This window comes from Phocoena sinus, chromosome X (genome assembly GCF_008692025.1).
Source record: "Phocoena sinus isolate mPhoSin1 chromosome X, mPhoSin1.pri, whole genome shotgun sequence".
Classification (NCBI taxonomy): Eukaryota; Metazoa; Chordata; class Mammalia; order Artiodactyla; family Phocoenidae; genus Phocoena; species Phocoena sinus.
This window is the reverse complement of record NC_045784.1, coordinates 93,928,329-93,940,490: the sequence shown is the minus strand read 5'-3', so window position 1 is coordinate 93,940,490 and position 12,162 is coordinate 93,928,329. Positions and strand designations below refer to the sequence as shown.

The 12,162-nt window shown below is 49.1% G+C and overlaps 1 protein-coding gene across 17 annotated transcripts in view; it reads right to left on the bottom strand.

Moving 5' to 3' along the window:
- TMEM164 (transmembrane protein 164) overlaps positions 1 to 12,162 on the bottom strand; it is a 176,612-nt gene that overhangs the window by 22,849 nt on the left and 141,601 nt on the right. For 15 of the 17 annotated variants that reach the window (XR_004348047.1, XR_004348048.1, XM_032619627.1 and 12 more), the window contains one exon: positions 250 to 350. The exons of the other annotated variants lie outside the window; for them this stretch is intronic. Coding sequence is in view for 13 of the 15 variants with exons in the window: in XM_032619627.1 (XP_032475518.1) it covers positions 250 to 350 (101 nt within the window). In the remaining 2 variants the exon portion in view is untranslated. The remainder of the gene's footprint in view (positions 1 to 249; positions 351 to 12,162) is intronic. 17 annotated transcript variants of the gene reach the window in all.

Sequence of the window (12,162 nt, the reverse complement as noted above, 5' to 3'; positions counted from 1 at the left end):
CGTGCGTGAAGGGCCTCCTTGCCTCCCCAGGGGTGAAAGAAACAGTCATTACTGAAGGATTCAGAAAACCCTTTGGAGAGGCCAAGGCTGTGGATCGTAAATCAAGAGCCCAGACACAACACTCTGACAGCCTGGCCTTTGGCATCTTGTATTTTCAAAACAAAACGATACACCAGCGCCAACCAGGATTATCAAGATTTATGAAGAACGCCAAACAGAAGGGATAGAAGGGGATAGAACCAAACTTACCAGGCCCAGGATCTGCAAGACGCTGAAGTGATAAAAGAACATGAGGCCAGTCGAGAGAAGGGCCCAGCGGAAACTGCTGAGGGGCTCCGGGGTATAAGCACCTGGGGGGAAAGTGGAGACAGTGAGACAGCACATTTTGGTGACCCTCTTCTCCTCCCTTGTCCCACGAGGGTGCGGGCGCTGCGGCCACAGCTACCGCCTGCTGTTTCCCCCCTTCTGCTGCCCTGCGATGGCTGCTCGAGAGACAGCCCAAACCGATTAGCTGGGTACTCCTATCACCCCTTCCAAAGTCTGTTCTGCCACGTAATGCTGGGGCCATTACAAAGAGGGATTTTTTTTTTTAACTGTTATTATAAAAGTAATACAGTCGGCCCTCTGTATCTGCAGGTTCCACATCCACGGGTTCCACTAACCGGATCGGTCCACGGTTAGTTGAACTTGTGGATGCGGAATCCACGGATCCGGACGGCCGACTGTACTACACGGTTTTCTGTAAGGGGCTTGATCAGCCTCGGATTTTGGTTACCCGCAGGGGTCCTGGAACCAGTCCCCCTCGGACACTGAGGGATGACTGCACGTGCTCCCTAAAGGAAACTTAGAAAATGTTAAAAGGTAGAAATGAGATGGAGGAGACAAAGAAAAACACCCCCGGCGCTCTCCTAGCTGAATGTGACCACTGCTAGCACGTGGGTGTGTCTCCTCGGTTCCTGTATGCCTTGGGAGCTTCTTTTCTTTCTTCTTTTGATTACTAATTGGAATTTTACTGTATATGTAACTGTATAGCCTTCATGTCCACATTTATTTTAATCATTCCCTCACGTGTCTAAAGAGAAACGTCACTGAGGAAGTATGGCATGGTGGTTGAGATGTCACACAGATTTGGTTTCAAACCTGGATTCTACCACTTACTGGCTGTGTGTGACCCTGGAAGAGTTGTTTCAACTCCCTGAACCTCAGCTTACTTGTCTGTAAAATGGGGCTACTTCTGAGTTGTTGTGAGGAGTAAAGGAAAGAGTGTATTGAGAACTCTTAGTACGGGATCTGGTACAATCAAAGTGTTCAATGCGTGTCAGGTACTGTCGTCACCGCAGCGCTATCATCACTCAAGTAACTAAAGAATGTGCCATATCCAGTTGTTGTGCCATTTCCCAACCATTAGACAACTCTCTCCCCCTTGGAACAGCAAGAATGATGTATTTTCCCTCTATCGCCACTCAGGAACTCCTATCCCAGTAGGCTTGGATGTATTCAGGACCCTGCAGAGCAGGGGCGTGGCCTATAGGATGCTATGGATGCATGCATCAATGCGGGTGCTCCGGAATGGAAGGAACCTGGAACCCTCTACCGCAAGCAAGTAGGCGGCAACAGGACATCCTGGAGTAGTGTTTTCCCAAGTCAGTCTTTCACAGATTCATCCATTCATTCACCAGTTATTAGGCACCTATTATATTCCAAGCCCTGCGCCAAACTTCGGGGAAAGGAACATAAAGAAGACGGGCTCCCTGCAGCCTCAGATGCGCAATCTGGCAGAGGACGCAGACAAGCTGCTAACAATGAGAACAACATAAAGACCAGGTTTGTGCCACGTATTAGGGGAGGACGGAACTCAGCTTGGGGGGCGGGCGGGGAGACTGATTTTTGGTGGAGGGGGCACCGAGCAGAGTCCTAAAGGACAAATGGGACTAAAAGGGAGGCCTAGGCATTCCAGAGCAGCAGCCTGCAGGAAGGCAGACATCCGTGGGAACGAGCCAATTCACAGAACTATGGGGAAGAGTTGAGACCACAGGGGAATAGGACTCAGAGGTTGGCAGGGCTAGGCTGCTCCCAGCTGGGCCAGGTAGGACCTTAGGAGCCAGGCTGAGGGCTTTGGGCTTCATCTTGTGCCACAGGGTCATGACCCTAGGTGCCTCAAACCTCAGGCAGGCAGGTAACTGGGAGCAGGGGGGTGACCAGACAACAGGGATGCTGGAGATGGGCCAACCGGGAAGCCCAGGCCCCTTCCGAAGAGGCCAGCCACCACTCAGTTCCACCCAATCACTGCCCTACGGGGACGTGGGCCCAGAGTTGCCAGTGTTTTCACTTTTGCAAGAGAAGCCAGAAATGGGAACTTTCACACGGAATTTCCTGATTTTTAAACGTTGGCAAATAATTCAGATTGTTTTAAGAACGCTCAACGGACCACACGAAACATGTCTTCTTGGATGGCTTTCAGCTCATCGGTGGCCAGCTTCGAGCTCTGCCGCAGAGCCACAGCAAGCGGCGGAGGGGTCTGAAGCGGGAAAGCGAGGCGATCAGACGTGTGCTTGAGAAAGATCTGCCTGGCCGGGGTGCGGGGTGCGGGCTGGAGCAGAGAGAGTCGAGGTGGGGGACTGAGACAGAGACTGCTTCAGGAACCCGATGACAGAGGAGGATGGATAGCTTTGAAGACAACGGTGGTGGCCCTGGGTTCTAGCTTTGCATCACTGGGTGGATGGTGCCATTTACTGAGACGGAGAAGAGGAAAAGGCAGATTTGGGACAGAAGGTGGAGAAAGGAGGCCAATTTTAGACATGTTGAAGTTGAGGTGTCCGTGAAATATCCAAGTAGAATTGTCTCTTAGGTGGCTGCCTGCACTCTGGGAAATGCAGCGTGACAGTGACAGTGTGGGCACTGGAGCCGGGCAGACACAGGTTCTCAAATCCTGGCTCTTGTCGCTTATCGACCTCAGGGCCTTGGGCAAGCCTCAGTATCTCTTGAACTCAGTTTCACTCATCTGCAGAATGGGGTGCCGCCGCCTACTTCACAAGGTCGTCGGGTGGATAAGATCATTTAAGCCATGACTGGAGTGCCATATCTGGGATCTAAGAGATGCTGATTATTTTCATTATTATATGAATCACAAACTCAGTGAAAAGGACGGGGCTGAGCGTCCATATATGGGTGTCATCAGCACAGGACAGTAACTGAAATCACAGGAGCATATGCAGACCGAGTGAGGAAGAAGGTCAGAGGCAGAACGAGGAACATAATGGTGGGGAGTGTCGAGGGAAGGAGAGGAGTGAGATGGCGGTGACTGAAGCCCCCCTGGGTCTTCTGGGGGAGAAGCTCAGGCTTGCTCTGTGAACAAGAGGCAGGCTCACCACACATCTGAGTCAGATGGCCCTTTGCAGGGATTGGACTCATCCGTCCACTTTGTAGATGGACAAACCGAGGCTGGGAGATGGGCAGTGCCACAGCCAAAGTCAACAGCAGAGCACTGGGCTCTCAGACACAATGCCCAAGGACTCACTGCTCAATGCCCCCGCTGCCACTTGTCACAGACCTCCAGCACACCACGTTGTACCAGCTCTTTATCTACCCGTCTAGACGAGTGCCTCGGGTCGAGGACTGCGTGGGATTCGTTTCTGTGCTCCTAGCAGATACCTGGCACAGAACTTGGAATGCGCTTATACCGTGTGCACTTTCCTGTCTGCTGGATGAGTGGGAATTGGGTACCATGTTGTCACCCTGACTGCTGGGGACGTAAAGGGGAAGAGGGCACCTGGAGGAGCGACAGGTGCTTAGAGCCCTGAGCAGTTTTCCCCAGGTGTCCCTTCCCTCCAGCCTCTGCTTGGCTCCCCCTGGTGGCGGCAGGGCAGTAGTGACAGACCCCATGGGCCTGGTGGTGGCTGCAGGGGGGGAAAAAAGGACCAGAGGGGGAAGTATCCTCAGCCAGACTTCAGCAGCCCTCCCCCACCCTCCCCTAAAGCCCCTGAACCCCGTCCTGCCCTAAATATGGGGGGAAAGGAACGCTCAGGCACTGCCAAGGGGCGCTCAGTGCTCTCACTGCAACCTCAGGACCATTCATTCTGTGTTACATCACCTGTCCCACGTCAAGACGATTAGTTCTCTGAGGGAGGGGCCGTTTCTGAATCACCTCTTCACCTCCAGCACCGGATGCACGGTAGACACTCAAAAAATCATCACTGCTTGGGAAATGAATGGGACAGGCTTTCTGGAGCATCTATAACACTATAACCCTTTGACTCGACAACGCTACTTTGAGGACTACCGTCCAATACCTCAAACACCCAACACATGGCCCTTATTTGCACAGAGATATTTACACCTGCACTACCTACTATATTGAAACACTGGAAACAAACCAACTGGGGAGATAATACTGGTACCTCAGTATTGTGCAACAGTCCACCGCCATTCAAATAACAACCAGACAAACTATATACCTGTGTGGCAAAGTCCCTGGCCCGTGATGGCGAGTGTAAATGACAGAACACCAAACAGTACATCAGTGATGGAAAATACAGCTTAGCGGTTTAAAACGAAGGCCTTGGGGTCAGACAGCCTTGGGTTTGAGTCCTGCCTCTGCCACTGCCTAGAGGGGTGACCTTGGGCAAATTGTGCCACCCCTCTAAGCCTGTTTCCTGTAGCAACGTCTATCTCTCGGGGCTGCTGAGTGGAATAAGAGATATAAAAAAAGTAAATACACCAGCTAGCCTGCCATACAGATGGTAGCTATTTTTATCATGGCAACCACAGCCATCCAAAATCTCATAGAAGACTGGAAGACGACAAGGAATCTCGTAAAGAGGTGATCTTTTTCTGTGAAGGGGGACTTTGTGGTTTCCTCTGCCTTTTCACTGCTGTTGGTTCTTTTCATTGCAAAGGTGATCAAATATTCAATCTCTTTGAAAAAACAGAGACAAAAAAGAAAGCACCATGAGAACAGATGACCCAGTCTACACAGATATATGCAAATTGTATGCAAACGCACATCTTTCTTTTTTTATATACCTGGATGTGGCCCTTGGGAAAATGTCAGTGAAAAACCAGTTTTCTTTTAAGAGAAAAGAGAAACTTAAGCACGTTCAGAAAAATTAAACACATAAAACTTTTCTTTTTTACTTTAAGAAAAAAATAAATGTGACATTTTCTGCTAGCATCTTCTACCCCAGGAGGATAGAAGCATTTCAGCTCTAAAGGTAGGGGGAAACCGAGATAATAGCTTTTTCTGAAATTGATTTCTGCCAGAAGGAAGTTTTATGAGTGCTGGGAGAGACATCAACTGTGCCACCAGCAGCCAAGACCGATCCCCAGAGGCCTCTCCCAAGGGCCCTTTCTCTCATCCTCTAATCCCACCCAGGAAGGGCTTACACTGAGGACATGAGACTGGGCAGGACGGCATCCTAGTCTCCAATCTCCTTCCTGCTCCCTTCAAGTCATTCACTTTTACATATTACCCATTCATTCAACACGGACTGGCTGCACGCTGGGCAGACTCCATGCTAGACAGTGGGGAGACGGAGGCCAAGACAGGCCGTGCCCTTCAGAACTACCCTGCAGCTTACCCGTGAGCAATGAGATGGTGTGATGAGGTAAGCGCACTAAGTAATGGAGACACTGAGGAAGGGGAGCTGAAGAACGTGACAGTTTGGGTGAGTTTTGAAGAATAAGAAGGAGATGGCAGCAGGAGCTTAAAGGAAGGAAAGGACATTCCGGGCGGCAGAGTACAGCCTGGGAAAAGATGTGGAGGCATGAAACAGCATGCCATTTGCATGTAATCCCAAGCAGGTCTGTGTAACTGGAGCATCAAGTGGGAGGGGACACGTGACCAGAGATGAAGCTGGAGAGACCGGCTCAGGTCATGAAGAGCCTTGTCTGCCGTGCCCGGGACCTTGGCCTTTATCCTCTTCACAACGAGAAACCATTGAGAGGTTTGGAACAGGGGAGTGCAAGGTCAGGTTTCTGTTTCAGCTAGCTCGACTGCTCTGGCAGCAGTGTGGGTGACGGACAGGAGAGGGATATGGTTGAACACCAGTTCGGATGCTGCTGCAGAAATGGATGACTTGGCAATTCGTAGGGCACAGAGGAGGCACCTAGGTTGACTCCCAGGTCTATGAGTTCAGTGACTGAGAGGTTGGGGGTGTGCTGACACTGAATGCCTATAGGATACCCACACGGACGTCTCCAATTGGCTGTGCAAGTCCAGGTCTAGAGCTCAGAAGAGGGAGATGTCCCAGAAACAGAGCTTGGGGTGTGGATAAGATGAACACGGAAGAGTCCACAGAATGAGATTAAAGGACCAAGGACGGAGCCTGGAAAACAGAAATATTGCCAGGAGAAAGACAAGGTTAAAGACTGCCACGAGCCACACGTGGCAATTTACATTTAAACTGGTTAAGATGAAATAAAATTAGAAATCTGGTTCCTCAGTAGCCCATCACGTTTCAAATGCTCGATAACCACACACAGCTAGTGGCTACCATATTGGACAGGGCGGAGAAATAACACTTCCCATCGTCACGGAAAACTCCACCGGGAACACGCTTCTTTGTAGAGGTACGGTAAAGACAAATACTTCCACTGGGTTTGGTAACATGCTGGCCACTGGTGATCTTTGCTGTAGCGATTCCAGGAAAGTAGCGATGCAGGAGCTGGGTTGTAAACAACTGAAGAAAACTTTCCAGGTGCACAAGGTAAGGAAGGGAATGCCAGGAAAAGGGAACAGGATATGCAAAGTCACAGAGAAATCGTCAGCCAAATTCCCAATGTTTCGATCACTTCTCTGAACGTTCCCTTCATCCTCTATGCTCTTCCCTGACCTACCTCTCCCCACAGGGAACCTGCTTCATCTCTAGCCCTCTGAAGCAGTCACTGGTTTATTTTCCCCCTGGGCCCAGGGAGAGTAGGGAACTTCTTTCTTTGCATTGCTATTTCCAACCCACTACCCTTCCATTTCACAGTTGTCTACAGACTATGGGTCATGGTCCTTAATATTCCTCAGGGCTATTAGTACCTGGCTCGGTACCTTTCTCTCCAAAAATACCCCCATCTTATCTCTTGATCTTTTCAACATATGCCTAACATGAACCCTCCAGTACCCTGGCCTCTCAGCTCCCTGGCCTCCTCTCCTCAATGATTTCGTCCCCGTCTCACTTCAGCCAGTCGTTCTCAAGCTTGTGCTTGAGACCTTATAATTATGAATATCTGCAGCCCCTCGTTAAGTCAAGCATTCCCTCTTCACCCACCACTTCTATCTTTCCAGCTGACCCCCTCTAACCCTGACCCCAACACTTCTTTGACCCCCCCCCTGGAATCTGTGATCCACTGGTCCTCCCACCTTTCTTGCTGTCCCTCATGGCTCCCTCTTCTCTCCTTCAATTCCATCGCCCATTACTCGAATTATCCCTGGCATACACCTTGGACTTCATGGCATCTCTCATCAGCCCCGCACTTATCTTGAAAAAAACCCCGGCTCTGGTTAAGTCCCAATCTCCTCCCCCGCCTTGCTTGCACCTACACAGTTGAACACGGCTGCAGAAAAACATCTGTGCTGACTGTTCTCACATCAGGTTCGTGATCACAAACCTCAAGTGCATCTTTCATGTTGCCAGACAGTCATACTACACTTCCCCAGCCCGTTCGCTCTCTCAGGCCACAATTTAATATTGTCTTCTGTCTTCTCAGATCTTCGACACTTCTATCCCATCCTCACTCTCAGATGATGACCCTGATTCCTACTTCACTGAGAAAAAAGGAATCAAAAACTTCCAGGAGCTCTCATGATCACATCTAACCACTTATCTGCATCGGTGCCCAATGTGCTCTGCCTTCACCCTGTTCCCATGGATGAACTGCCCAGGACCCCAGCCAAGGCAGGCCTTCCCCTTTGTATCCCAATCCCATCCGCTCTCACCTACTCAGTATCACTCCAGAAACGGTTTCCTCTTTCTCTTACGTCGAGGAGTTCTTCTCCTCTACTGGATTATTCCCATTAGCATATAAACTAAACAAACTGTAACAGCTTCCATTCTAAAACAAACACACACACACTTGACCTCACTTCGCCCCTGCAAGCACCTCATCCTCTGCGCAAAACTCCTTGAGAGAAATGTCTATACCTGCCCTGTCTAACGTGGTAGCCACCTCCATACGTGGCTGTTTAACATTGAGATGTGCTACTAGTGTAAACTACACTACTGTATTTCAAAGGATATAAAGTATCCTGGTAATAATTTGATATTAATTATTTGGGGGTGATAATATTTTACATATAGTGGGTTAAATATCAGATATATTATTAAAATTAATTTCACCCATTTCTTTTACCATTTTTTTAGTGTGACCACCAGGACATTTGAAATTACATATGTGGCTTACATGTTTTTATTGGACAGCACTTGTCTATATTCCGCTGTCTACAATTCCTCTCTTCCCATTCTCTCTCAACACGAGCTAATCAGGCTTCCGTGCCTACCTCCCCACCCCTCCCTCCACCAAATCAGCTCCCATCAAGGTCACAAATAACCTTTTCATTGCTAAATCCAGTGGCCAATTCCCAGGTCTCATCTTATGCACCCTTTCTGTCTTGAAACGCTCTTCACTTGGCTTCTGGGATGCTGCTGTCTTAGTTCTCCTTCTCGGTCTCCTTTACTGCTTCCTCCTCATCTCCTTGACCGCTAAATGATGGAGAGGATCAGGCTGCAGAACTCAGAGCTTTTCTCCTCTCTAAATACTTTCATTCCCTAGGTGATTTCAACCAATCTCATGGCTTTAACACAATCGGCGTGCTGATGACTCCAACATTTACATCTCAGCCTGGACCTCTGCCTTGAACTCCAGGCTCACACAGCTCACAGTCTACTCAGTATCTGCACTTGGATATCTAAGCAGGCATCTCATTCTTAAACCCAGCTTTTGATTTTGGCTCCTATGGTAGATTGTTAGAGTACTGGTTCCCAGTGAATCACACCTTCCCAGTATCCACACCCTTATGTATTCCTCTCCCACGATGATTTGGCCATGTGGCCCATCTGGCTCAGCCAGGGAACTTGCTTTGGTCAATGGGACTTCATCAAAAAGATGCAATCAGAGGCTTCATAAGCTCTTATGAATTGGGGCTTGCCCTCTTGGAATGCTGCCCTGAGATCCCCATGCCATGAAAGGCCCTGTGGACAGAGAGGCCCGGCTATCCCAGCTGTCCCAGTTGAACCCAGGCAGGACCAGTAAGTAGAAAAACAAATGTCTTAGCTCAGGCAGCCATAACAAAATACCATAAGCTGGGTGGCTTAAACAACAGAAACTTATTTTTCATAGTTCTGGAGGCTGGGAAGTCCAAGATCAAGGTACTGGTAGACCTGGTGTTGGGTGAGAACTCACGTCCTTGTCCACAGACAGACATCTTTTTGCCGTGTTCTCACATGGTAGAACGGGCTAGGGAACTCTATGGTCTCTTCTTATAAGGGCACTAACCCCATCCACAAAAGCCCCACCCCCATGACCTCATCCAACCCTAATTACGTTCCAAAGACCCCACCTCCAAACATCATCACATGGGTGGTGGTGGTGGTGGTTAGGACTTCAACGTAGGAATTTCAGGGGAGGAGACAAACATTCAGTCCATGACAAAGAATGACCCAGTCAACCGACACAACTGTGAAAAATAATAAGTCATTGTTTTAAGCTACTGAGTTTTGGGGATGTTATACAACATTAGATAACTGAAAGAGCACTTCCTCCCCCGACCCTCCAAAAAAGCAATAAACAAGCACAAAACCCCTTCTCCTAGTCTTCCTTATCTCAATAAATGGTAATTCATTTAAGTTACTAAGGTCAAAAACCTTAGAGTCATCCCTGACTCCTCTCTGTCACATCCCACATCTGATCCATCAGCAAATCCTGCTGGCTGTGCCTTCAGCATGTATCCAGAATCCAATGGCATTTCTCTGCCGCTACTGTTAGTACCCAAGCCCAAGCCGCTAGCATCTCCTTCCTCTTTTATTGCAAACATTACTTATAGGTGTCCCTATTTCTATCCTGTGCCCGTACAGTCTAATTTCAGCATAGCAACTGGGTGATCCCTTGAAAGATTAACTCAGATCATGTCAGTCCTCTGCCCAAAAGCCTCCAATGGCCTCCCATCTCCCCAAAAAGAAAATGTCAAGTGCTTACAATGGTCTATGAGGCCCTATATATGAGCTGCCCCTCACCTATATCACCTCTCTGACTTCATCGGCTACCACTTTCCCCTTCCTTCACATGGCTCTAGACACACTGACATACTTGCTATTGCTAGAACATTCTAGAAACACTTGTCTCAGGGTCTTTACACTCGTTATTTTCTCTGCTTGGCATATTCTTCCCCCAGATATCCAGAAGCCGACAAGCCTTCGCTCAGATGTCACATTCTCAGTGAGGCCTTCCTTTACTCTCTCCCCCGATTCAGCAACGCTATACCCGTTGCCCTGTCTTTTCTCTTCCTACACTTAACATCATCTGACTTACTCTATATTTTACTTATTTCTGTGTACTTATTTCTTTACTGTCTCCTGCCACAAAAGAATGTAAGCTCCATGAAAGCAAAAATATGTATCCGCTTTACTCGCTGCTTTATCCCCAGCAAGTGCCGGACACAAAGGAGGGGTTCAATACACATTTGTTGAAAGAATGAATTGAGCAGCCCAGTATGTTCGAGAACTTTATACAGTTCAGTAGCAGTGGACTGTCATGTGGGAGAAAGGGATAAACAAGAGACGAGGGCCAGTTCTTTAAGAAGACTGTTTGCGATATTAGATACTTTGGACTTTACAAATCATCTTGAGATCTTGTTAAAAGGTGGGTTCTGATGCAGTAGGTCTGGGGTGGGGGCCAGAGCATCTGCATTTCTAACTAGCTCCCAGGTGCTGCTGGTCCTCCGACCACACTTCACACTGTAAGGGATAGAGCTCCCCATCTGGCTGCTGATCGAAATAGGGCAAGACTAGAGGCAGGGAGACCAGTGTTGCGGCTCTCGTAGTAGACCAAGTCAGGGATGATCAGATGTGAACTAAATAAAATAGGAGTGGTAGGAATGAATTCGAGAAATGATCAGGAGGTCAGATTGACTGGATGCGGTGGGAGTGGTGAAGAGCCAGTGGTTATCTTAAGATTTCTGGCCTGGGTAATGAGTGAGTGGTGGTACCACTCAGCGGGAATGGGGAGCATCGGAGAAGGTGCAGGGTTGGGTATGGGGGGAAAATGACAAGTCTAGTTCCTGACAACAATGCCATCCCATCTTTGGTGCCCTCTAAATGCCCTCATTTACCCGGAAGACAGAGCTCTGGGTGGTGCAAGCCCAACATGACCACAGATGTGTGATTTCCCATCCTCAGCTGTTGAGTGCAGGCCCAAGTCAGGCTGCTTTTCATCCAGGCATTGGATCAAATGAACCGTACCCTCTAGTCTGCTTAATGTACAAGGCTGTCTCAAGTTGGGTGTCCATGTGCAAGGTCCACCTGGTTGACCTTCTATCCTGAGGGGCTGGAGAGCCCACTCAGGCCAGGCTTCACCCTCAAACTGCCTAGTGGAGGCTGACTGGGCCACCCAGCCTACGTCTAAGGCAACGTAAAGACCCACCTTCATCCATGAGGATCAGAGAGCCAGCCCTCTGCCAAAAGCACACAGAGTGAGGACCCTGAGCTCGCAAAGACTCCAAGAGGTAGACCTGGCCTAGCAAACAAGCACTGGAGTCCAGAGACCCTGGTCCCAGCTTCTGCTCTTCTCAAGTTGCTGTGTGACCACCTGTGTGGATCAAAACCCCTCTAAGCGTCAGAGTCCTGCTGGCAGGGAATTCTCAGGCTCTCTGCTCCTTGCAGGAGCATTGTAGGGATAGAAGAGCTAAAGGAGCACAGAGATACTCTAGGGAAAAGTGCTACTAAACATAACCCGCCCCGTGCCTCACACACGTTCTACAGTTAGTACTTGCTGGGTCTCTGGTGAGCTTTCAGCAAGGGGGAACCAGCTCTTGGATCGTTTGAGGCAGTGAGGCTAAACCTTCAGTCTGTATCAGAATCCCCTGGCGGGTGGCTCTCAAGCATGAGCTGGCATCAGAATCCCCTGGAGGGCTTGTTAAAAGGCATCTTTGCTGGGTCCCACCCAAGAGTTTCTGATTCAGTA